The 27,228-nt window shown below is 38.6% G+C and overlaps 1 protein-coding gene across 1 annotated transcript in view; it reads left to right on the top strand.

Moving 5' to 3' along the window:
• The window catches only part of Gm11639 (predicted gene 11639), a 227,902-nt gene that overhangs the window by 107,318 nt on the left and 93,356 nt on the right, over window positions 1-27,228 (top strand). The window contains exons 47-60 of the mRNA XM_017314877.1: window positions 4,553-4,606; window positions 5,176-5,280; window positions 8,077-8,130; window positions 10,714-10,818; window positions 11,353-11,406; window positions 12,062-12,163; window positions 19,871-19,924; window positions 20,536-20,640; window positions 21,315-21,368; window positions 21,971-22,075; window positions 23,587-23,640; window positions 24,397-24,501; window positions 26,348-26,401; window positions 26,825-26,929. Coding sequence (XP_017170366.1) covers window positions 4,553-4,606; window positions 5,176-5,280; window positions 8,077-8,130; window positions 10,714-10,818; window positions 11,353-11,406; window positions 12,062-12,163; window positions 19,871-19,924; window positions 20,536-20,640; window positions 21,315-21,368; window positions 21,971-22,075; window positions 23,587-23,640; window positions 24,397-24,501; window positions 26,348-26,401; window positions 26,825-26,929 — 1,110 coding nt within the window. The remainder of the gene's footprint in view (window positions 1-4,552; window positions 4,607-5,175; window positions 5,281-8,076; window positions 8,131-10,713; window positions 10,819-11,352; window positions 11,407-12,061; window positions 12,164-19,870; window positions 19,925-20,535; window positions 20,641-21,314; window positions 21,369-21,970; window positions 22,076-23,586; window positions 23,641-24,396; window positions 24,502-26,347; window positions 26,402-26,824; window positions 26,930-27,228) is intronic.

The following is a 27,228-nucleotide window of genomic DNA, read 5'->3' on the forward strand; positions in this document are numbered from 1 at the left end:
GAATTTTGATGGGGATTGCATTGAATCTGTAGATTGCTTTTGGCAAGATAGCCATTTTTGCAATGTTGATCCTGCCAATCCATGAGCATGGGAGATCTTTCCATCTTCTGAGATCTTCTTTAATTTCTTTCTTCAGAGACTTGAAGTTCTTATCATACAGATCTTTCACTTCCTTAGTTAGAGTCACGACAAGATATTTTATATTATTTGTGACTATTGAGAAGGGTGTTGTTTCCCTAATTTCTTTCTCAGCCTGTTTATTCTCTATGTAGAGAAAGGCCATTGACTTTTTTGAGTTAATTTTATATCCAGCTACTTCATTGAAGCTGTTTATCAGGTTTAGGAGTTCTCTGGTGGAATTTTTAGGGTCACTTATATATACTATCATATCATCTGCAAAAAGTGATAATTTGACTTCCTCCTTTCCAATTTGTATCCCTTTGATCTCCTTTTGTTGTCGAATTGCTCTGGCTAGGACTTCAAGTACAATGTTGAATAGGTAGGGAGAAAGTGGGCAGCCTTGTCTAGTCCCTGATTTTAGTGGCATTGCTTCCAGCTTCTCACTTTTACTTTGATGTTGGCTACTGGTTTGCTGTAGATTGCTTTTATCATGTTTAGGTATGGGCCTTGAATTCCTGATCTTTCCAAGACTTTTATCATGAATGGGTGTTGGATTTTATCAAATGCTTTCTCCGCATCTAAGGAGATGATCATGTGTTTTTTGTCTTTGAGTTTGTTTATATAATGGATTACGTAGATGGATTTCCATATATTAAGCCATCCCTGCATCCCTGGAATAAAACCTACTTGGTCAGGATGGATGATTGTTTTAATGTGTTCTTGGATTCAGATAGCGAGAATTTTATTGAGTAATTTGCATCGATATTCATAAGGGAAATTGGTCTGAAGTTCTCTATCTTTGTTGGATCTTTCTGTCGTATAGGTATCAGAGTAATTGTGGCTTCATAGAATGAGTTGGGTAGAGTACCTTCTACTTCTATTTTGTGGAACAGTTTGTGCAGAACTGGAATTAGATCTTCTTTGAAGGTCTGATAGAACTCTGCACTAAACCCATCTAGTCCTGGGCTTATTTTGGTTTGGGAGACCATTAATGACTGCATCTATTTCTTTAGGGGATATGGTACTGTTTAGATCGTTAGCTTGATCCTGGTTTAACTTTGGTACTTGGTAGCTGTCTAGAAATTTGTCCATTTCATCCAGGTTTTCCAGTTTTGTTGAGTATAGCCTTTTGTAGAAGGATCTGATGGTGTTTTGGATTTCTTCAGGATCTGTTGTTATGTCTCCCTTTTCATTTCTGATTTTGTTAATTAAGATGCTGTCCCTGTGCCCTCTAGTGAGTCTGGCTAAGGGTTTATCTATCTTGTTGATTTTCTCAAAGAACCAACTCCTCGTTTGGTTGATTCTTTGAATAGTTCTTGTTTCCACTTCATTGATTTCGCCCCTGAGTTTGATTATTTCCTGCTATCTACTCCTCTTGGGTGAATTTGCTTCCTTTTTTTCTAGAGCTTTTAGGTGTGTTGTCAAGCTGCTAGTGTGTGCTCTCTCTAGTTTCTTTTTGGGGGCACTCAGAGCTATGAGTTTCCCTCTTAGAAATGCTTTCATAGTGTCCCATACATTTGGGTATGTTGTGGCTTCATTTTCATTAAACTCTAAAATGTCTTTAATTTCTTTCTTTATTCCTTCCTTGACCAAGGTATCATTGAGAAAAATGTTGTTCAGTTTCCACGTGAATGTTGGCTTTCCATTATTTATGTTGTTATTGATGATCAGCCTTAGTCCATGGTGGTCTGATAGGATGCATGGGATGATTTCAATATTTTTGTATCTGTTGAGGCCTGTTTTGTGACCAATTATATGGTCAGTTTTGGAGAAGGTACCATGAGGTGCTAAGAAGAAGGTATATCCTTTTGTTTTAGGATAAAATGTTCTGTAGATATCTGTTAAGTCCATTTGTTTCATCACTTCTGTTAGTTTCACTGTGTCCCTGTTTAGTTTCTGTTTCCACGATCTGTCTATTGATGAAAGTGGTGTGTTGAAGTCTCCCACTATTATTGTGTGAGGTGCAATATGTGCTTTGTGCTTTACTAAAGTTTCTTTAATGAATGTGGCTGCCCTTGCATTTGGAGCATAGATATTCAGAATTGAGAGTTCCTCTTGGAGGATTTTACCTTTGATGAGTATGAAGTGTCCCTCCTTGTCTTTTTTGATAACTTTGGGTTGGAAGTCGATTTTATTCGATATTAGAATGGCTACTCCAGCCTGTTTCTTCAGACCATTTGCTTGGAAAATTGTTTTCCAGCCTTTCATTCTGAGGTAGTGTCTGTCTTTTTCCCTGAGATGGGTTTCCTGTAAGCAGCACAATGTTGGGTCCTGTTTGTGTAGCCAGTCTGTTAGTCTATGTCTTTTTATTGGGGAATTGAGTCCATTGATATTAAGAGATATTAAGGAAAAGTAATTGTTGCCTCCTATTATTTTTGTTTAATTGGTGCCTCCTATTATTTTTGTTTTTAGAGTTGGCATTCTGTTCTTGTGCGTGTCTTCTTTTTGGTTTGTTGAGGGATTACTTTCTTGCTTTTTCTAGGGCGTGGTTTCCATCCTTGTATTGGTTTTTTTCTGTTATTATCCTTTGAAGGGCTGGATTTATGGAAACATAATGTGTGAATTTGTTTTTGTCGTGGAATACTTTGGTTTCTCCATCTATGGTAATTGAGAGTTTGGCCGGGTATAGTAGCCTGGGCTGGCATTTGTGTTCTCTTAGTGTCTGTATAACATCTGTCCAGGCTCTTCTGGCTTTCATAGTCTCTGGTGAAAAGTCTGGTATAATTCTAATAGGCTTGCCTTTGTATGTTACTTGACCTTTTTCCCTTACTGCTTTTAATATTCTATCTTTATTTAGTGCATGTTGTTTTGATTATTATGTGTCAGGAGGAATTTCTTTTCTGGTCCAGTCTATTTGGAATTCTGTAGGCTTCTTGTATGTTCATGGGCATGTCTTTCTTTAGGTTTGGGAAGTTTTCTTCTATAATTTTGTTGAAGATATTTGCTGGCCCTTTAAGTTGAAAATCTTCATTCTCATCTACTCCTATTATCCGTAAGTTTCGTCTTCTCATTGTGTCCTGGATTTCCTGGATGTTTTGAGTTAGGATCTTTTTGCATTTTGTATTTTCTTTGATTGTTGTGCCGATGTTCTCTATGGAATCTTCTGCACCTGAGATTCTCTCTTCCATCTCTTGTATTCTGTTGCTGATGCTTGCATCTACGGTTCCAGATTTCTTTCCTAGGGTTTCTATCTCCAGCGTTGCCTCACTTTGGGTTTTCTTTATAGTGTCTACTCCCCTTTTTAGGTCTTGGATGGTTTTATTCAATTCCATCACCTGTTTGGTTGTGTTTTCTTGCAATTCTTTAAGGGATTTTTGTGTTTCCTCTTTAAGGTCTTCTACCTGTTTAGCAGTGTTCTCCTGTATTTGTTTAAGTGAGTTATTAAAGTCCTTCTTAATGTCCTCTACCATCATCATGAGATATGCTTTTAAATCTGGGTCTAGTTTTTTGGGTGTGTTGGGGTGCCCAGGACTGGGTGGGGTGGGAGTGCTGTGTTCTGATGATGGTGAGTGAAGTGTCTTGTTTTCTGTTAGTAAGATTCTTATGTTTGCCTTTTGCCATCTGGTAATCTCTGGAGTTAGTTCTTGTAGTTGTCTCTGGTTAGATCTTGTTCCTCAGCTGTTTATGTTAGCCTCTATCAGCAGACCTGGGAGACTAGCTCCTCCTGAGTTTCAGTGTTCAGAGTACTCTCTGCAGGTAGGCTCTCCTCTTGCAGGGAAGGTGCCCAGATATCTGGTGTTCGAACCTGCCTCCTGGCAGAAGTTATGATCCACTCACAGAGGTCTTAAGATCCCTTGGAGGGTCCTGTGTATACCTTAAGTGTGTCCGCAGACTCCACGCCCAAGGTACCCCTGTGCTGGACCAGAAAAGGACTTGTGCCCCTGATCAGGCTGGGTTTTATGCTTCCCTAATTAATGCAGTCTCAGGTCCCATGCGATTGGATTGGCTGCTCCGCCTTCTTGATGTAAGCTAAAATAGGGTTCATAGGGTTTTTTTTTTTAATGGTATAGCTATGCACCAATAAAACAGTATTTATAAAGCAAGTATAAGAAAGGTGGCTTTCTTTTCTTTCCTGTTTTAAGTACTAAGTTTTTGTTTACATTTTAAAAATATTCCTTGATGTTGACATGGCTTTACATTTTCATCTTGATACATATGCCTTTTAATTTATGTAAATTCCTTTTAAGATTTGAATTTTTATGTATTTTATGACCGCAAAGTCATAAAAATATCCTATATTTTCCTTTGAAAGTTTTAAAGTTTGCCTTTCACTTTATAATCTATATGAGTGATCTGTTTTTTAAATATGGTAATACACTGCATTAGGCCAAAATATTAACTTTGAAGGCTAGAGAGATGACTCAGTAGCTAAGGGTCCAAAGACTGGCATCAACTCATACTACATTGACTTAAATTGTGTTTTTTCTTACAGCCGATGGAAATTTCTACCATAATAGATTAATGAACACTGTGAAGTCTGGTAAAAGTAAGTGATAAGCAATTAAGTCTGATTCAATATCTTCTATTTATAACATTTTACACTTGTTGATCTGCCAGTTCAGTCTGTCGTGTATCTGCATATCTCCCATTCATCTGTGTTTGTTGCTTGCTTACTAGCACCTAGTCCAGTTGACTCTCCAACACACCATTTTGTGCTGGACTTTCAAGTCACTGGCAAGGCAGAAAACAAAGTGGAAGTCTGAACAACGAATAACAAAGAAAATTATTAACAATTTAAAAATCTGTTCCAGAGCTCAGAAAGTTTATGGAGACACCAGAGAGACAATGATCAGGGCACTTTTCAAAGTCCTCAGTAGGCATTTCTTTGTGTCGTTCTGAGGGTAGATACGAATATCTCTAAAAGCATTTGAAATATGAGTGATTCTTTAAAAAAATATAACTCAAAAAATAAGTTTTACTTTCACTGTGTTATGCCTTTGTGCTCTTACATTGACTTAGTCTATGGACCTTGAACCTCATACTGAGGAACCTGTAATAGCCATGAAATAATTGGATTTGTCATTGATTTTTCTTCATGATCTTTTTCACTTTAAGGAGGGAAGATTTCTGCCGACAAACTGGACACAATGGTGAAAAACATGGGAATGAAACTCTCAGACATGGAATATAAAGACATGATCAAGAATGTGCCAGTGAGCGGTCAGTGTGGAAAGCTCCAACAGCCCAGGCATCCTGGGACTTGAGGGCTTTTTCTTTTGTTTAGATTGTTTTGCTGTTGTTATGATGGTGGTGATGGTAGTTATAGTATTTTTCATTTGTTAATTAAACACTTTTATTTATATTGCCTTGTCAATCCATACATGGATAAGATCTATTTAGAATATATCCACTCCCCATTTTCTCCTTCAACCCCTCCCAGAGGAGAATGAAAGAAAAGATTGCTGACTACTTTTTAAAAGAAGATATATCTCAAATAGACAACCCAGAGTTATATCTCAGGGAGTTAAAAGGAAATTTAGTCCAAACATAGAAGGTTATGGGTAAAGACTATAGTATGAATCAGTGAAAGACAGCCTAGGAAAGCAATGGGAAATCAGCAAAGCTAAAGGTTAAGCTTTGGAAAACAGAGTTGAGAGGCCTTTAGCTAAACCAATGAAGAACAAATAAGAAAACTAAAATATACAAAATCAGTAAGAAGTGGGAGACATTACAAACAATACCATAGAAGTACTCAAGTACACAGGAGACCAAGAAGAAAGGGCCAAATCCCTAGATGCACTGCCCAGCCCTGTTAGCATTCTTGGTGCTGAGAGAGGGCACCCGAGAAATCAACTCAGTGGAGGAAAATTAGACATGGAAAGGCAGACGCTGAATATCTATGTCTAGATTGGAGCTTTATGTAGATAACTCATAAAACCAAAAGGAGACTCCGGATTGGAGTGAGTTGGGGTAAGAAAAGAAGGGAGATATGTTCAAAGGGTTTAAAGTTCTGGTTCCAGAGGAGCATCGTTGAGTCGTACATGTTTAGTGCAGTTAATAATAGCTTGCACTTTTGCAATGACAACACCAGTGGATATGGAAAAGTGATGGGGAAAGCCCATGAGGCCTCCACCCTACAAAAAGAGCTATAGGCAATTAAGGAATGCCACAAATGAGAGTCTTCCCCAGGGGCTAGCAGATCCATTGGTAACGAATCTCAAATGATGAGCCCTGAAAACATACATACAAGTAACATTATACAGACTAAGAAGGTCATATTTAGGAATATATATGTAGGTGTGTGTATGTGTGTGTATACATATATATTCCTAAATATATATGTGTGTGTGTGTGTGTGTAGTAATTAATGGAAAAAGAGGCCACCAATCTGAAGTAGAGGAGAGGGGAGTATATAAGGAGGGTTTATAGAGGAAAGGAATAAATGCTTTAGTATATTATAATCTCAAAAATTTTTTTCAAAAAATAATAGTATATATTTTTAAATTGCTGAAACTGAATGATTAACATTCTAATCACAAAGCAAGCAGGTGCATTAATGACTTGTTTACATGATTAGCTTTCTACAATCTATACTTATTTCAAAATACCACACTATACTTTATAAGTGTGTTCAATTATTATTTGTCTATTTTTTTAAGTAAAAGGGAAGGCAGCCACATCAGTTACTTCTGAAATGAACAAGATTGCCAGGAGATGGGGTACAGGAGATCCCTGCGCGGTCATACCATAAAATGTTCATTTTGTAACACTTGACTTTTAAAACATGAAAAGTTTTGCCTATTTCCAAATAAATCATACTTTAAATTAAAATGTGAGGTATCCATGCAACATTTTTTCTGCATAATGTCTACTCACACTGTGACAGCAAAAAAGTTCTCAAAACGATTCGCAATTTGTATATACAATGCAAGTAAAATAAACTAAAGTTTGCCTCCTTATCCAAGAACTACTGAGAATAGACAAATTATATTGGGGATATTTCTGAAATCTATATTAAAATGTTTATATATACCATGTGCTTTCTCTTAGACAAAAAACAAACAAACAAAAAACAAAAACAAAAGAACAAAACAAAAGACCCAAACTCTGTCAGTTGGGTAGAGAGGTGGTCAGTAGTCAAGAGGAAGATTTCAAACACCCCCAAACCAGCTCAGAACTGTGCAGAATTTCAGTTTCAGGGCATCCAATGCTCTCGCTCGCTGTCCTCTGTAGATACTGGTCACACACATCGTGCACAGACACTCGTGCAGTCACAGTGCTCATCCACATAAAACCCTCTGAAAACGGTTTTTTAGTTGTCAGTTGTAAACAGCCCGAGTAAGCTAGAAGCAGTCTTCTTTAGATTTTATCCGGTCATTGACCAAGCCTGCTCAGTCAGTCAACAGGTTCTCCAGCATGGGAGTGAGGATTAAAACGAAAAAAGACAGACAACATCGTAGCATGACCCCAGACAATTCTGAGACTGAAGGCAAATTTAATTTTCCCAATCTGCTTTTTATACCAGTTTAATTGCATGCGAGTAATTATATGCAAGCAGTACAATAAGGAACTAAAAGGACAATAGTCAAGAGACAAGCAAAACAAACACAAAGCCCTATGATCACCCTGGTGATGCTGTTTCTAAGGATGATCAAGATATCCGAGCCTACTTCTTTGTTCTACCCTAAAATCAGATTTTTACTTCCTTGTCCTTGGCCAATGTCAGGTCCCTGCCTGAGTCTATTTCCCCTCCTTGGCCAATGTTAGACTCCTGCCAAGCGGCACCCCGAAAGGCTCTCCACATGTCATTACTAAAGTTTTTATTACTTTTGAATGATAAAAAATAAATTTTAAAGGTTATATTGGCCATGTTTAAATGTTTGACCCCTAATTCATGCTTATGAAGTATTTAAAATATGTTAAAATGCTAGAGTATCTAAATACTATTTAATGTCACAATTCATGTTTTCTGAGTCTTGGGATCATGTCCATATATACATGCTTATTTTCTTACAGATGCTGGAGAAATTGAAATGGAAAAGTTGGTTGATGCAATGGAAGCCTTTACAGGTGGGTAAGTTTAACATAATACTGAAGCTCTCATCCTGTGCTCTGTTAAATGGTTTTTATCAGTAGTATATACTAGCTTTTATTTTTTATTGGATATTTTATTTATTTATATTTCAAATGTTATCCCCTGTCTTAGTCAGGGTTTCTATTCCTGCACAAACATCATGACCAAGAAGCAAGTTGGGGAGGAAAGGGTTTATTCAGCTTACACTTCCATGTTGCTGTTCATCACCAAAGGAAGTCAGGACTGGAACTCAAGCAGGTCAGAAAGCAGGAGCTGACGCAGAGGCCATGGAGGGATGTTCTTTACTGGCTTGCTTCCCCTGGCTTGCTCAAGTTACTTTCTTATAGAACCTAAGACTGCCAGTCCAGGGATGGCATCACCCACAGTGGGCCCTCCCACCTTGGTCAGTAATTGAGAAAATGCTTTGCAGTTGGAGCTCATGGAGGCATTTCCCAACTGAAGCTCCTTTCTCTGTGATAACTCCAGTCTGTGTCAAGTTGACACACAGTACCAGCCAGTACAATTGACCCCTTGTCAGCTTGACACACAAACACATCACTATTAAGTCTCCACCCTTAGTTTCTTATTCATCCCCAAGATCTAAATAACTTTAAAAGTCCCACAGTATTTACATATTAAAAGTTCAATCCCTTTAAAATATCCAATATCTTTTAAAATTCAAAGTCGTTTAAAAATTCAAAATCTCTTAGCTGTGGGCTCCACTAAAATACTTTCTTACTTCAAGAGGGGAAAAATATCAGGGCACAGTCACAATCAAAAGCAAAATCAAATTCCAACCGTCCAATGTCTGGGATCCACTCACGATCTTCTTCATTCCTGCTTGGGTCACTTCTCTAGCTCTGACCTTTGTAGCACACCTTGTCTTCTAGGCTCCAGCTACCTGTACTCCACTGCTGCTGCTGTTCTTGGTGGTCATCTCATGGTACTGGCAACTCCAAAACGCTGCTGTCTTCCACTGAAACTAGGCTTCAACAATACCCTCTCATAGACTCTCTTCATGGTGCCAAGCCTCAACTCCTTTGCATGACCCTTTTAGTCCTGGGACATCAGTTGCAACTGAGGCTGCACCTTCTCCAATGGCCTTCTATGGCCTCTCACAGTACAAAGCCTCAGCTGTTCTTCATGACCCTTTCATGCCTTCAAAACCAGTGCCACCTGGGTAACTCTTACACATTACCAAGTCCAGCCTCAACCCAAGGTACAACCTTGGCAATCTCTGGAACACAGCCTCTGTGCTCTCAGAAAACATTTCCCAGAAGATCTCACCTCAATGATGCTGGTCCCTTCAGCTCCTTCAGTCCTTCCCCTAACTCCTCCATTGGGGTCCCTGTGCTCAGTCCCATGGTTGACTTTGAGCCTCTGCATCTGTATTGGTCGGGCTCTTGCAGAGCTTCTCTCTCAGAAGACAGCTGTATCAGGCTCCTATCAGCAAGTACTTCTTGGCATCTGCAATAGTGTCTGGGTTTGGTGTCTGCATGTGGGATGGATTCCCCAGGTGAGGCAGTCTCTGGATGGCCTTTCCTTCTGTCTCTGCTTAGATTCTGCATTTTGACTCATTGCTAAGGAATCATTTGTCATAGGGCCTGGACTTGGGACTCAGTGGGTAAAGAGTTTGTCACATAAGTATGAGAAACTGAATTAAATCCCAAGCATTCACATAGAAGTAGGGTATGGAGCACACATATGTACCCAAACTGATGAGGGCAGAGACAAGTAGACCCCGGGGGCTTGCTGCCAGGAGGAAGGGAGAAGGAGGGAGAGGCAAATATACCATCCACATACATATTTAAAACCATTTAAAAATTCATTTGCTACTGCTTCTGATACTCTATCACTAGGTTATCAAGATTTTAGTACTAAAATGCTAAATGTTTTTCTCATTTCTGGAGGTACTCTATACTTAGCAGAATTTTGTTTACTATGATATAAATATATACACATATTATTATAATATACATAAACATGTATACTCGAAACATATATAGCAAATGGCAAGGCAAAATTGGATAAATTTTGAAGACTCAAAATGTTACTGTGAGGAACACTAATTTTATTGATTTATTTTTTCTCTTTTTTTTTTTTTTTTTTTTGAGACAAGATTTCTCTGTGTAACCCCAGCTGTCCTGGGCTACTCTGTAGACCAGGCTAGCCCGGAACTCAGAGATCCTTTGCTCCTCACCCCCACCTCTTCACCGCCTCCCCCAGAACCCCTACCCTCTACCTCCCCCGTGTGCCACCACCAGCAAGCTTACAACATTAAACCTTGTGCTTTAAATCAAAATAACTATACTTGTAGAAATGTCTGTTTATTTCTGATTAGGTTCCTAAATTTCTGAGTTATATACACATTTATCCCTGCCATTTTGTCAAGTCTCCAAAATTAAAAAAAAAAAAATCTCTTATTCAAACCACCAGTCAGGATAATTTTTAAATGTTTTTTCTATTGGTTTTATGTAGATGAGTGTTATTTAAACGTTAGACTTTAACTTGTACAACATGCCTACAACCACGGTTAAATATCTGGTTTCCCCAATGACAACACCGCTGTCTTTTCAAAGGTAATAAGATTAATATCAATGATCTCCAATACATTCTGGGAAGCATGGGCATTGAGCTCACAGAGAAGATGCTCTCCGATCTGCTGAAGATCCTGCCTGTGGACAGTAAGCCTCAAACACACTAATGATGTGTCACCCATGAGTACCAATGGACAACAAAGGAGCTTTAGACTTTTCTACTTAATTCTCTGTGGAAATCGCTAGAGTATAAATTCAGCCATAAGCCCTTGGTGCTATTAGACCTATGCAAAGGGCTTTGGGTTGTATAGCTAAGAAAAATATGGGGAAAGTAAAGAGGAGTGAGAAACAAAGAAGGAAAAAAAGGAGAAAAATAATATGTGATTCACTATTGTAGAAGTTTACTAGATGTGTGTGTGTTTCACACACTGTAGATCAACTAAAAATGGTGGCCAATGCCAGACTGTAGATTTATCAGAAAGCAAAAATTTCCCATTCTCAAATTCATATGTATTGAGGGTGGTATAATGTAAATATCTAAGGAAATATAATGTCCCAATTCTATGTAATCAGAATACATGTAATCCTGTCTTTAATAGTATTTCTCTTGTGAAATAAAGTATTAATGTTCATGACATAAGTATATACTTAGTTTTTATGGTCAATATTATTTTATTATAGATGATGAAATGGTATTCCAGAAAAGATTGATGAAGGAAGTAAAGTCTCTCAAAGGTAAGTTAGGGAATTAGTAAGAAAACAGAATTTTCTCAAGGAATCTCACAGTCCAGATAGAAACTCATTAGATAGGAAATCCTGTTCGTTATTTATAGCCCACTTCCTTACATTTTGAAGTATATTTGTAATTTGACAAATAGTACCCTAGACACTATCTTTGCTTAAACAAAAGTAAATTTGAAAAATTTCAAGTATTACTTCATGTATTTTTGTGGCAGAAGTGAAAAGAAAGGTCAACGTTCCTGGATTCTTGTTTGTTTTGTTTTGTTTTCTAATTCAACAAGCAGCAAATTGATAATAACTCAAAGCTTCAGAAAGCACAAATAGACTTTATTGTTCAAAAGTATGGCAGGAAAAGAGGCCTACAAAGGCTCAGTGAGCAGTGTGCAGCATGGGTTTGATTCAACCACAAACCTCAGGGAGAAAGGTTCTGATTTTAATGTTTGAATTCTACTAACTCTGCTCTCTGGAGCACAGAGTCAGACTGGGCTTTTAGTGTTCATATTGTGATATAAATATGTGAATCGTCAAGTTTTTTTTTAATTTTAGTATGAGCATATGATCATTAAATCAAACAATGGTGTCTAATGATTAAAGTAATGTTCTAAATTATTTGCTTTCCGTACATTTCTAATCTAATGTTTTTTCAAAGGAAAAGTTGATGTTAATAACATCGACAACATCCTAGAAGATATGGAGGTTAAACTCACAGAAGCAGAGCTTAAAGACCTAATGGAAACCCTGCCAGTTGATGGTGAGCGTTATAAAACTGCCGTGTCTCTTCTTGTGTCTTCACTAAGCTATATAAGGATTTTTAAAGTTTTATTTTCTCAAAAAGACATTGGAGGAAGATAAAAAAGAAAATAGAAATCCTATTATTTCATTAAAACTCAAAGTCACCAATCCCTTCTCCAAGTAGATTAAGATATACCTGGGGTAACACCGTGATTACTATCTAACCTCCAAAAAATGGCTAAGGAACAGAACAGACATTCAGAGAGTAAACCACAAGATTCAAGAGAAATCGTGACCTCAATAAACAATATCGCTCAACCAGCCCCTTTACCCTGTCACTCAGGAAGTTTGTGGTCCATGTCTCTATTCCAGTCTATGCTGAGGCTTATACAACTGTATGCTGACCAGACCAAACCCCTTAAATGATCCTTTTGAAACCAAATCTCAGAATTTCCACGTTGAAATTGATACCCTTTCCTGCCAAGCTTACTCTATGATATCTTCTTGATATATATACATATTTACCCAAACTTAACTGTATTCTCCTCCTCTTGGCCATTCCTCCCCTCAGTCCCAAGGTTGTCTTAAACACTCATGTGTATTTCCTCAGTTTACCCCTAAGTTCTATCCTTCTGCTACCATGGGCCATAATTCAAGCCTGTCACCTCCAGTTGAGGGTCTCAGAACAGCAATACAACTCTTCTCTCCACGTTGTCTTTTTGTACATCTTTTCAATTTATTATCTTAATTTTATTTTATGGGTCTGGGTTGATTTGCCTGCATGTATGTCAGTGCACCCTATGAGAGTCTGGTGGCTGCAGAGGCCACACAGAGGTGTTGTATTTCTTGGAATTGCAGTTGTAGAAAGTTTGTTATGTGTGTGCTGGGAATTGAGCTTGCATTCTCTAGAAGATTTTAACTGGAGAACCATCTCTCCAGCCTCACTCCCTAAGACTTGTTTAATGTTTAAATTATGGGCATGTGTTTGTGTGTGAGCACACCTGTCTGAGAGTAGCAGCCACAGAGTCCTGTAGAAAGCATCAGGAACTCTGGCTCTGCTCATCGTGAACGTGGATATCCTTCAAAAGCTGGAAGTATTCTTCAACCCTGAGCTGTCCGTCCACCACCACTGCTGCTTCCTCTCCAGGGACCTCACCTCCCAATCCCACATTGTCCACTGAACTTCTGGAATGGTTTATCTAAAGTTCAGACCTAATGCAAATAGTGAGTACATTGTTTTTCAAGGTCCTGTGAAGACCTGTCAGACACGGTGCTTCTGCATGACGCTCTAGACTTCGCGGGGTCTTCGTTACCAGGACCACGGACATCCTCTCACAATCTTAATTATACACATAGGCAGGGATGCTTGACCTCTTGGCTTTAGTTTTGCTCATGCCATCCGGATGATGCTTTTGCTCGTTTCACTTGGGAAACTCTTCTATTCCTTAACCTTAAACCTCCACTCAGGCACACAGGCCTTGGTTTTATGGTAGCTCACTGGTCAGACTCCTTCTTCCATTTTGGTAGGTGCTCTTCCCATCTCTCCCAAGACATTTCACACGGACATCTTGGGATGATCCATCTTCACTGTCAACTTGATTGTATTTAGAATTACCAAGGAGATGAGTAAGACATGCATGTGATATATCTGAATGGATATTTCCAGAAAGGATTAAGTGAGGAACGACACCCCTGAATGTGTGTGACAGCATCCCGTAGAATAAAAGGAAGGGTACCCATGAGTCTTCTTTATTCTTTCTTCAGCCACCATGAGGTAAAATGGTCTGACCCACGATGCCCTGCTCACAGTGATGGACTGAATTTTCATTTCAAATTAAGTGTATTGCTAAAGTTTAGATAGTATAGGCATTCAGATGGATACTACTTCCAGGTTTTACATGGGAATATCTTTAGTGACCATTCTTTCTTCTGTTGTGGGCTCAATGTCCATTACCACTTAAGAGAAAAGAGAATAAATCATTGCAACAGCAACAACTCCAGAACAAACCAAATATTAGAATATAGATTTAAAAAAAAAAAAAGCAGTGTGAGGAAGAGGAAAGTGATAAATCACGGAATAAAAGTCTGACTACATGAGAGTGAACCGGTGGGTGTGTTAGTAAAACCGGAGAAGAGAAAGAACAACAAACAATAAAGTATTCTTAAAAAATACGAACAATACTGAAATATAATGGAAAGATATTAATAGATAAATGAAAAAGATGAATGAGTTTTTTTCTTTTTTTCGAGACAGGGTTTCTCTGTGTAATCTTGGCTGTCCTGGAACTCACTCTATAGACCAGGCTGGCCTTGAACTCAGAAATCCACCTGCCTCTGCCTCCCAAGTGCTGGGATTAAAGGTATGTGCCACCACTGCCCGGCCCTCTTGAATGAGATTTTTTTTTTAATTTTCAATTTTACACCTCTCTACCTCTCCTCTAAGTTAGTAAAAACAGGCAAAATTCCAATCTGTGTTATCATTCCCATGGCGTTTATTTCTAGATGCATGGACATACAAGAGCAAAGTCTTTTGAAACTTCAAAATTACTTTTCTAGGCTGCAGATGTGGCTGGATAGCTAAGCTCATATACTGACTCTGCTTAGCACCAGAGTTCAGTCCCCAGCACCCCATGGGGTAGCTCAGAACTGTCTGGCACTCTGGCTCTAATCTGTTGATCTAACTCTGATCTGTTTCCCCCTTTGGCTTCCATGGGCATCTGAATTTGTGTGTGTGTGTTTATGCCTATATATGCCCCACACAGACGCACATATGCATGATTAAAATATAATACATCTTTTTAAAATGTCCTTTTCTTTTAGCTTTGGCAAGTTCTGTTCAGAAATTTAACAAAAGAAATAACACTTAAGGGCTGGTGAGATGGCTCAGTGGGTTAGAGCACCCGACTGCTCTTCCGAAGGTCCAGAGTTCAAATCCCAGCAACCACATGGTGGCTCACAACCATCCGTAACGAGATCTGACTCCCTCTTTTGGTGTGTCTGAAGACAGCTACAATGTACTTACATATAATAAATAAATAAATCTTTAAAAAAAAAAAAAAGAAATAACACTTAAAACAACGTGTCAGATCTGCTGGCTACAGGTTTCTGAGATATGGTGAAGGGAAAACATTTCTTTTCTTGTGTTATCTATCACACAGGTAGAGACACTACCCCACCAAATCCCCTGCCCCCTGGATTTAGCACTTTAGTAGAACTATGGGTTCTTCCATGGTTAGAACTGCCAATCCATTTAGCTTCTGGAATGCTCACCTGCCCATGTGGCTGTCCCTCCTCCCCACCTCCTCCCCCAAAGGAACGGGAATTGATGCTATAAACTTGCTTTGTCCCTTTTCAGTTTTTCTCAGTTTAACTCCAGTTAACTCTTGGTTCACAGATGTCTCCTTCTCTGCTTGGGATGCAGGATGCTCTTTGTTATGCGACTCTTCTTAATCACATAGGAAGTTCATAATAGCTTCCTAGGAAGGAAAGTCTCCCAGTTCTGGCATCAGTCCAACTTTAGTGGGGGTTTTATTGTTGTTGGTTGGTTGGTTGGTTGGTTGGTTGGGGTACTTTCTTTCTTTTTCTCAAATCCCAACAATGCAACATGCCTGGATCTTTTATGTGCCTCTGTACCCCAAAGCTCCTTTTTCTTTCTCTCAGTTCTTCAGTTGGTCTTTTCATTTAATTGGCTTTAAGTTCATTGTCGTTTTCTTCCTGTTTGCTCTCTCTCTGTTACCAGTCTCCATAAATGTTTCTTTCTCCATTCATTTCTGTTGGGTTTACCCTTCCTTCCAGGAGCAAAGATTCAATTACTTAAAGCCTTTGCTAATTTTTTTTTGTGTTGTTTGTTTCATCACCAAAGGAAGTCCCTACAGGAACTCACAAAGGGCAGGAACTTGGAAGCAAGAAGTGATTCAGAGGCCATCTAAGGGTGTTTCTTACTGGCTTGCTTCCCCTGGCTTGCTCAGCTTGCTTTCTTATAGAACCCAAGACTACCACCCCAGGGATGGCACCACCCACAATGGGCCCTCCCCCCTTAATCACTAATTGAGAAAATGACTTACAGCTGGATCTCATGAAGGCATTTCTTCAAGGGAGGCTCCTTTGTCTGTGATAACTCCAGCTTGTGTCAAGTTGACACACAAAACCAGCCAGTACATCCATTCACTACTAATCATGCATTGGAATCTTGGAATATTGTATAAAATAATATCTTTATACTATATAAGATGACGCCTTTGATAGAAGATGGAAGTACCTGAGAAATAACCACAGAAAATCCTGAAGTAGAAAAGCTTATATCCAGCTGGTACTGTAAATGAAACAAAACTCTGAGCAACATCAAAGTGTGACACTCCCGTGGGGCAAGAGCTTGTAGGAAAGCTCTAGTTTTTACTGCATTCTGCAGATAGTTTGATGTGACAGATTCAAAAGTTGTATTAAACATAAGTATAGGTGAGAACATTAAAATAATCTAATTTTTATTTATTAATTAATTAAACTGCGTTTTGGCTTAGGCTTTTGGCCTCCAAGGGACTTTGAGAAACACGTAATTATGTTTGCGTTTCTTGGCCAGTGTATTATCCAGAAACAAACAATTCTGAAAAGCTCTCTTGATTCCAGTTTATTCCTATTGCCTTTTCAAGGCCATGCCAAGCCCATTGCTGTTTTTTTAAAATGTTTGTTATGTTGTGCAAATATCCATGTTTTTAAAATGAAGGTTTAGTAATTACAGATAAAAAGGAATCTATGTGGTTTGGGTTTTCAGTGCCTAAAAAGGCCTGAAGTTAGAAAAAAAATCTCCATTTTTTTTTTTTTTGATATAAAAGAAAAAAGAAAACTTCTTATTTTGCTAATACTGTGAGCACACCACTGGATGGATTTGAAATTTCATAAGGCAACCATCCATCAAGTATACCTGATCGTATACAAACTTTTCTTTTAGTTATCTTCTTTAGGTTTAACCTTGAGAGCATTTATAGGAGGCCAAAACTTGTCCTTGTGAATGAATTACATTTGTACTTAGCATGACTACAAGCATAGTTCTGAGCACATTAAAGAATTAGATCACTCATAAGGTGACTGACCATGAACTTGTATGGCTTAATTATCTTTAAAGTTTGCAACAAATTAGTAACTTTGATAAGATCGGGATTATATAGTTTTATCCCTGTTAAGTTTGAGCCTTAAAATTTGTATTGAAAATTCCTTAGGATCAAAATAAAACTTTAAACTGTAAATGCAATCACCAAAACAAAGAGCTTAGACACATATCTTTAAGTCAGTATTTGCTATCCTGAATAAGACCTTAGAAATTTATAGATTTTTTTTCACTTATTGAAAATAGTTTTTCTCATACACTCTATCTTGATCACAGTTTCCCCTTTCTCTGCTCCTTCAGATGCTCCCCCATCTCCCCTCCCATCCATTTCCATCCCTCACTAGGGAAATAAAAGGCTTCTAGAAGATAACAAGCAAAACAACCAAACAAGATAATACAAAATGTAATGAGATAAAGCAGTGACCATCACATTAAGGCTGGACAAGCAATCTAACAGAAAGAAAAGAGCCCTAAGAGTAGGCACAAGAATGAGACACATTCATTCAAACGCTCAGGAGTCCCATAAAAATACTAAGCTGAAAGCTATAATATATACACAGGATCTAGTGCAGGCCCATGTAGGCTCAGTTCCGTCTTGATGAGTTTATACAAGCTTTGCTCAGTTGATTCAGAGAGTCTTGTTCTCCTGGTATCCTCCATCTCCTCTGGCTCATAGATTCCTTCTGCCTCCTCTTCCAAGGGGGTTCTCTGAACTCTGATGGGAAGGATTTGATAGAGACAGCCCATTTGACTTTTGTGTTTCAAGGTCTCTCTCTGTGTATAATGTTTTGTCTCTATTTGTTCCCATCTACTGAAGGAGGAAGCTTCACTGATGATGGGTGAATAAGGCACTGTTCTATGAGGATAGCAGAATATCATTAGGAAACATTTTATTACTTTTTTTTTTTTTTTTAGAGCAGTAGTATTTGTTTTTATCCTGTGTCTCTGAGCTATCTAGTCTCTGGTTCTTGGTCACCCAGTGTTGGGTATGGGTACCATCTTATGGAGTGAGCCTTAAAGAGTCAAGTCATATGTTGGTTGGCTACTCCCACAAGTCTTAGCTCCCCCCCCCATTACCTTAGCATATCTTAGAGGCAGGATATATTGTAGGTCAAAGGTTTTGTGGTTGGGTTGGTGTCTTAGTTAGGGTACCATGACTATGGCAACTTTTATAAAGAAAAACCTTTCATTGGGGCTGGATTACAGTTCAGAGGTTTACTCCATTATTATCAGGGCAGGAAGCATGAAGGTACTCAAGCAGACATGGTATTGGAAAGATAGCTCAGAGTTCAGATCAGCAAGTAGCAGGAAGAGATGTTAACACTAGGCCTGGCTTGAGCATCTGAAACATCAAAAGTCCTCCCTCCAGTGACACACTTTCTCCAACAAGGCCACACCTATTCTAACAAAGCCACACCTCCTAGTAGTGCCAGTCACTATGGGCCTATGGGGTCCATTTTCATTCAAACCACCACAGTAGGTGTCTCTGTTTCTCCTTTGATAGCTTACAGAGTACCTTCCTGCTCCAAAGGCACTAGGATGTAAGGGTGAAGGGTCCATGTAGGCTCAAGCTCTACTTCTCCATATTCAGTGACTTGAGTTGTATGAATGCTGTCCTCAGCAATGCTCTCCCCACCCCACCCCCCACCCCCACCCCGAATCAGACTGAAGACGGCAACCCATTGTCTTGGCAAACAGCCTGGTTTGTTTGGGGATTTCTGTGAAACCGCCTTGACCAACCAACCGCATGAGCTCTGTCATAAGTTCCTAGCCCTGCTATTGTAGCACAAAAGCAGACATAGATGAACAAGCAGATGACTATGTCTGTCCCAGTACATGTTTATGGCAATTACAACTTTAATAATTTTTATAAAACATGGATGTTTTCTTTTGGGGGTTGCAAATAAATAAAAATAAAAAGGCAACTCTGAGGTTATAAGTGATAAAAAAATAATAGTTTCTGGACTGAACATGACCACTGGATCATAGTGTCCCAAGCTCTGAATCAAGAGAAAGAATACTGCCTACTGTTATAGGATCCCTTGTATCCAAGATTTGTATATTGACATATGATGTAGGCCACAATTACAGAATGCAGACTTTAAAGTATAGGGACTTCAAGCTCTATTTTTCTAAATCTGCTCATTTTAAGAATATTTTAATTGAACAAGTTAATGGAATATAGTATAATAATACATACACAATATTTCCACGTCATTATTACTTTGTGTTTAGGCCCATATTTTTTTCTAGTAATAAAATATATTCTAGGTGGTTGTGAGCTACAGGCCCCTCGCTGTTTTTAGAACAATAGAACTTACTTTTGTCTATACATGAACACCTATTATCTAATCTCCAGCTATCCCTTTGCACCCTATGCATCAGAACCCCTAGTCATCAATGTTCATGAATTCTTATTGGCTTTTCTAAAGCAAGACCAAAAGCAACCTACATTTGAAGATGGGGTTGGGCTGAGGAACTTTTCTTTCTCCTTCTGAGTACTTTCATTTAGCATAATGCCTTTCCTTTGGATCCATCCATTCGGTGAACTGATGAAATTTCATTCTTACTGTGAATGAATAGCACTCCACTGCACTCAAGCATTCTATTTTTTTAACCTTACAGATAACGGCAAGGCTGAACTTGCTGAGTTGATGGATACAGTGAAAACTCTCACAGGTAATAAATTAATATACATAAAAAGTATACATTATATTTATTTTGGCTTACCACTTCATCTTTTGTTTGGTAATCTTTTAATCTGATTTATCTAATGTTCTAGAACTGTTTCTATAGTCTTTGGTTTTGTAATAAATTTTAGTTTTGTGTCTTGGTAGAAAGTTGTCTGATATTCATATATGACATAAAAATATTCATATATCGAGGAAAAAGCAAATTCTGGATTAAATCACTGATTGATAGAATAAAGTATGATAAAGATATTGGTGATTTTATTATTTAAAGATGCTCAGAAATACAACCTGACATGATGACATATTTATGTGGATAGTAAAGTTCCAATTCACCAGGAAATTATATCAGCCTCTTTTTCTTTTGTGTTTATAATCTACACCAGGTTTTAACTGTACTGGCTTACTTTTATTAACATAAAATGAGGCATTTCATTAGCATTAAGCAAAAATATCTATTCACAAATCCAATTGTGTGTGTGTAAAACGCTGTCCTTATCAAGCAGTAAAATTAATGTGGAATAGGTTGAGATGTGATGGGTTTATAAGTGTTTTTAGCAGTAGGCTGTATTTAAATTATTTCATTTTGTATTTTTGAAGGGGAAGAGACTGATGTCAAAGATGTTAAAAATGTTCTGGAGGAAATGGGAATCAACCTCACGGAAAAAGAATTGATGAAGCTGCTAAAAAAATTGCCAGTTAATGGTGAGAACTTCAATTAGCATTAGTTCTTTAAAAGACTATAGAGCCATGGAGATTTCAGGCCAGCCATGGCTATATAGTTAGATCCTGTCTGTAACAAGAAAGTGGGGAGGGAGAACTTAGTGGTCTGTGTGTGAGAGAGGAAGGGTGGAGGGTGGAACTGTTCAGCTTACGTTTTAAGCTTATATGGCTGGCCAGAGATCTTCTTCCTCAGTGCCTCCCCCCACTCCCCACCCCCATGGGTTCCAAGGAACAAACTCAGATCTGAGCCATCTCTCTAGTCCCTGTTGGTGGCAAGCTTTAAAATCACCTTCATTTGATTGTGGAAGAAAGAACATATGTTTCACGATCCTTTGCACAGACCTGTGCTACAAGCATGAACAGAAAGACTAGACATTAAATTATGACTAAGGAACAGATTTGGACAAGTGTATAATAGAGACAAAAGAGATTAATCACAAGGGCATAAAGAAGAAAGCAGGCCAGTTAGCCAGAACTAACTGCTGCTGTTGTTCATGGAGGGTGGGGGTTGGTGGGACAATGTACTAAAAACTCTTGGCTTCTTGATTGGATCACCTTTCGATTGACCTCATGCATGTACATAATCAAATAAGTCTTTTTCAAATTATAGCATTCATATTTTCCATGATCTGACCTGACATGTACATTTCTTACAGAAGATGGAAAGGTCTATAAAAATAGGTTGATGAACAGCCTGACGTCTTTTAAAGGTGAGTGAGAGCCGCGATGATGTGCAGAGAGACCTAAACTCTGCTTCATTGTTACTGTGTCATAGATGCTGTGGTTACTGCACTCGGATATCTCTTGTGGGTTTTTTGCCATTTGCTCTCTTTGCTTTCGCTCTGTCTTAGAAAGATAGCACAAATTCCGGTAAAAAGTGTGATACTTAGGGCAAGAGCAAATGAAGTAGACTTCATTTGGAATGTTTAAAAGGGAAATAATAAAGATTGGTTTATGTGGGGCATTTGGCCATTAATAGAAACATCCTGAAGCTTCAGAAAACAAAAGGTAAATTGACAAAAACAAAGGAAAAAAATCACAAATCACCTGTCACTTCCACTGCTGAACTGACCATCAGTTCGTGCAACCTAATCCTTTCAGAGTGCATGCTGGGTAGATGGTACTTGAGGCCAGCTTCATCTGAAAAGGTTTCTATTATTAAGTCCACTAGGATTCTCTTTGTTGTTTTTACAGCTTGGTTGAGCTGTGGGTCTTGGTCCTTCTGCTGAAAAAGATAACAATGCATAAAATGTAATAAGTTTGAAACATTTAGTTCCTTCAATTTTGCTCTTATGTCTGTGTCTTTCCCAAGGAGGGACTATTAGTGCCACTAAAGTAGATTCTCTTCTGGGAAGCATGGGCATGAAACTTGAAGAAAAGGAACTTAAAGACCTGATGCAGAATCTGCAGACGGATGGTAAGCCTGTAACCTCACTGAGATTCTCAGGAGCAGAGGGGTTACCCTATAAATATAGTCAGCCTTCCACTCATCAGTCCACCCTTCTCTGGCTTGGGACAAGGCTCTTCCTATGCAGTTGAACAGGGGGAAATCTGTAAGACTACAAACTATACATATATTGTGTATGGGTGTTTTGCTTGCATGTGTGTTGTATCTATGTACTGTGTGTGTGTGTGTGTGTGTGTGTGTGTGTGTGTGTGTGTGTGTGCGCGCGCGCGCGCAGTGCCCACCCTGGATGCTTTGTAGAGAACTACTAAGAGGGTAAGGTCGGGATAGAGAACACTTAGACAATGCTACAGTAATCCAGAGGAAGGATGAAACCTGGACAGGGAAACCAGGTTGGAGCCAGGCACTGCAACAGTCTGAAGGCAGAGCCAACCATCATAATCTAAGGATTGGATATCAGTCTGGTTCTCTACACAGCATCTGAAGTTATCCTGCTAATGTACAAACCATGAATCACAGCATAAAACACCTGCACTCAAAACACCCTTCAAAGCTTCCTTGTTTTCCCCAGGGTTAAAGTCAGAGTTCTTACTATGACCCAGAAGATATTATACGACTTGTTTAGTCTTCTGAAATCTTCTGCTAGCTTCCCAGGGCCCTGAGCTAAAATAGTTTATCCCATTCTAAAGACATTTGTCCTTACACACATAAACCAGCTTATAGCCTTTTCAAGCCTTTCACTTACTCTGAAATATACATCTCTCAGACATCTACCTGGTCCACTCCCTCATGTTGAGGTCTTTTCAAATATCACCTCCATGAGACCTCCCTCTCATACCTTCTTGTTAAACTTCAATAGCAGCACTTGGCGTCAGTCTCTGCCATTTCTCAGACTTGCTATCCTTTACCACCACCTCATCTCCCAGTCAAGCTTTTGTTCCTTGTATTGCTACATGCTTATTATTTAAGAAGCAATGCTGAACTCAAAGTAAGTACTCAACAGCTAGTGCATTTCATTGAATTTAGTGGGCCTATACCGTATGCAGCTGATTGCTTCTAAAACATGTTTATGTAAGTACTTACTATTAAATAGCAAATCAAATTTTAATGAAAATGTTAATAATTATTTGTAGATTAGATAATCTCCTTAAATCAGTTGAACCACCAGCATGTGATGTGATCCAATTTTAGATTTTGCTTCACCCATATATTAAAGAGGAGGGTATACTTGACAGCTTCCAAACAAGAAAATCAATTCCAAGAAAAACTTGAAGTTCAATTTGTGTGTGTGTGTGTGTGTGTGTGTGTGTGTGCCTACAGTAACTCAAAAGAGAAAATGCAGAGTAATAATTGTTATAGAAATTTTAGCATGTAGGACAACATGTCCCTTTCAACCTTGAAAAAAAAAATCTAAGTAAAACTGTAAAGGTGATTCTAAAACAAGTCTTCCAAGGTGGTTTCTTTTGTATCTCATATCAAAATTTTCATCTGTGTTGATGATTTGTCTCTGTGTGATTTTGTAGCCGATGGGAATGTCCCTCTTAAAATGGTAATGGATGAAGTCAGAAAGTTTTCTGGTGAGTAAACATTCATCGTGAAGCCACCGCCTTGAGCTTCACGCTGTTTCCTACTTCCGTTGTCTAGCTGACTTTAAAGATGTGTCGGGTTTTATTACTAGTGAGATTGCAGTCCCTGCAGTTGGACATCACACAATTCAGGTTTTTAAAAGAGACCGATGGGTTGTGTGTTCATAGCATGTTGCTTCACTCTGTAATTCGTTTCCTACAAAAAAAAATTGCTATAGAGTATTGTTCATTCACAATTGAGGTATAGGCAGAGTAAATATATAAAACCATCACCATTGTTACCACAACCACTGAATCACATCAACCAGATCAATGTCTGGAGAGGTTGTGGATGTTTAAATCGCTCATCTATGGTGCTCTGCTCACTACACAGTCCGTTCAGATTCAGTGTGCCTTGACTTCAGACGTAAGAGAACATCAATAAGTTCAACTATTTTAATGATTTCTCTGTCAGGATTCATTCTTTCTTCCTTCTCCACTTCTGCTTCCTCCCCCACTTCTCTTCCTGCTCCCTCTTTTCCTTCTCTCTCCCCTTTTCCCTTTCCAGAAAAAGAGATGATCTCATTCTTCCCTTGCTTAGTCTCAAATTGTGGGTGACTCGTTAGATTGGCATGAGAATCACAGTATTTGAAATCATTGAGTCCTTAAATTCTCAACTAATTTCCTTCCTTTCTTTCTTTCTTTCTTTCTTTCTTTCTTTCTTTCTTTCTTTCTTTCTTTTTCTTTTCTTTTTCTCTTTCTTTTTAGGAAACAAGATTAATGTAAAAGATCTTCAAAATAATCTCAGAGACATGGGGATTGAGCTAACAGAAGCAGAATGTTCAGAGCTCAAGAAAACCCTGCCTACTGATGGTGAGCCATGCTAGTGCCTCTTTAGCCTCACAAAGAACTTCATTTATGGATATTTATAAGCATTTATAAATACATAAGTGCTATAATATTAATAATTTCATGGCACTAATAATCTAGAACTCCATCATTTTTGTTAGGGTTTTACTGCTGTGAACAGGCATCATGACCAAGGCAACTCTTATAAGGACAACATTTAATTGGGGCTGGCTTACAGGTTCAGAGGGTCAGTCTATTATTTTTTCCCTATTTTTTTTATTAATTAGGTATTTTCTTCATTTTTATTTCCAATGTTACCCCATAAGTCCTCCAAACCCTCCCCCCACTCCCTCCCCCCCATTCCCCTTCCCCCCACTCCCACTTCTTGGCCCTGGCACTCCCCTGTACTGAGGCATATAAAGTTTGCAAGACCAATGGACCTCTCTTTTCACTGATGGCCAACTAGGTCATCTTCTGATACATATGCAGCTAGAGACACGAGCTCCGGGGGGGTACTAATTAGTTCATATTGTTGTTCCATCTATAGGGTTGCAGACCCCTTTAGCTCCTTGGGTACTTTCTCTAGCTCCTCCATTGGAGGCCCTGTGATCCATCCAATAGCTGACTGTGAGCATCCACTTATGTGTTTGCTAGGCCCCGGCATAGCCTCACAAGAGAGGTCCTTTCAGCAACATCTTGCTAGTGTGTGCAATGGTGTCAGAGTTTGGGGGCTGATTATGGGATGGGTCCCCGGGTATGGCAGTCTCTAGATGGTCTGTCCTTTCGTCTCAGCTCCAATCTTTGTCTCTGTAATTCCTTCCATGGGTGTTTTGTTCCCAATTCTAAGAAGGAGCAAAGTGTCCACACTTTGGGGGAGCCATCTTGGTTCCGGGATTTCACCTAGACTAGTCTGCACAGGGGAGAGTGTGGACTGCAGAAGCTAACAGCTTCTGGGTCAGGCGGAAGCCTCAGTCTATTATTAACAAGGTGGGAGCATGGCAGCCTCTAGGCAAGAATGGTGCAGGAGGAGCTGAGAGTTCTACATATGAAGGCCACTATGAGAATACTAACTCCCAGGCAGCTATGTCAAGGAAGGGTCTTAAAGCCCATGCCCACAGTGACACACTTCCTCCAACAAGACCACACCTACTCCAACAAGGCCACACCTCCTAATCATGCCACTCCCTGGATCAAGCATATTCAAACCACCATATTCATTAACTAATTAGATTCTAGGTTTTGTAGAAGATGTGCAATTATTAATTGAATTTTACCTCTTACATCATTAAAACCTTCAAAGACAAGTAATTACTATAACTTAATATTTATCCAAAATGAGGAAGCTGAGATATGATCAGAGAAAGAAAGGGAAACGAAGAGAATAAAAAATTAGTACAAGGATCACAAAGAAGTCAACAAAAGCAATTGCATAGTGAAGTGGCTAAGAATCCTGAGTCTGAGTGCATAGATCCAAATCCTGGTCCCTCTACCTGTCACTGTATTATCTTGGACAAGTTACTTACCTGTTCTACATCCTAAGTTCCACATCTTCAAAATGGGAATAAGAACTGAATGAAATGAAGCACCTTGAATTGGTATAGAGTTAAACATGGATGAACGGTAATGACTGAGCCGCCATGGTGGGATGCTTTGATGACAGCCGTGGTGATGGTGGTAAAGGCAGCCATAGTGAAAACATGTGGGAATAGTCCTAACATAGAATGATAGCTTAGATAACAAAGCTCGCAGAGGTTTGGCATTCCTAGGATTTGGCATTCCAATTTTCATGTGTAAAAGCAGTTTCTAGAGTGTCACAAAACATGTTACCCACATGATTTTCATCTCACATGAATTTACTTTTTTCTTATAGCTGCTGGAAATGTATATCAGAATAAAGTGATGGATTCTCTAAAGTCACAAAAAGGTAATGACTTAAATATTAATTCTCATGTCTGTATGTATATTTTAAATATTAGACACATACTAATTACCTATGTTTCCTTACAAATTGGTTTTATTACTAACTAGCCTTATTTGTATTCCTGCATATATCCTTGAATTTTCCCAAACTTTACCAGAAGGGGAAACGTCATTTGAAATTTATTTTCAAATAGCAGAAAATTATTTTATAATTTTGTGTCAAATAATCTTATCTTTCATGAGCAAAAATAGCCTCTACTGCTTCTGAAATCAAGATAAATTGCTTCCACCATGGTTTAAGTTGTCCATTTTTATATGGCCTCTTTTTCTTCTAGTCAATCTATTAACATCTATTAAATAAGATGTAGATGTAGTTGGATCTTGAATGCACTGAAACCATGTAACTGTCTCCTTTTCTTTTTTTAAGGAGGGATGGTTAATCTCAGTGACCTGGACAAAGTTCTTAGAAACATGGGACTTGAACTCACAGAGAAAGAGCGTAAAACTCTAACAGACAACCTTATAATTAAAGGTAAGCCCTGACTATGTAACATCCCAATATTTTTTTAAGTTCAAAGGATGGTCCCCAATTATCTGTTATATGTACAGGACTTAGCTGTTCCTGGAAACTATGAAAATTCAACAGAACCAGGGAAGAATTAATTATATTTCATTCTGTTGAGATCTGTTCCCTCTATCCCTTGTATATTCATGTTTTTTTTTTCATGAAAAAATGTCAGGTTTTCTCAAAGTCCTTTTCTGCTGCTTTTGAGTGACCATGTGATCCACGTCCCCATATTCAGCAATGTGATGAATTCTGTGTGTTGGTTT

Source organism: Mus musculus, chromosome 11 (assembly GCF_000001635.26).
Source record: "Mus musculus strain C57BL/6J chromosome 11, GRCm38.p6 C57BL/6J".
NCBI classification, from domain to species: Eukaryota; Metazoa; Chordata; class Mammalia; order Rodentia; family Muridae; genus Mus; species Mus musculus.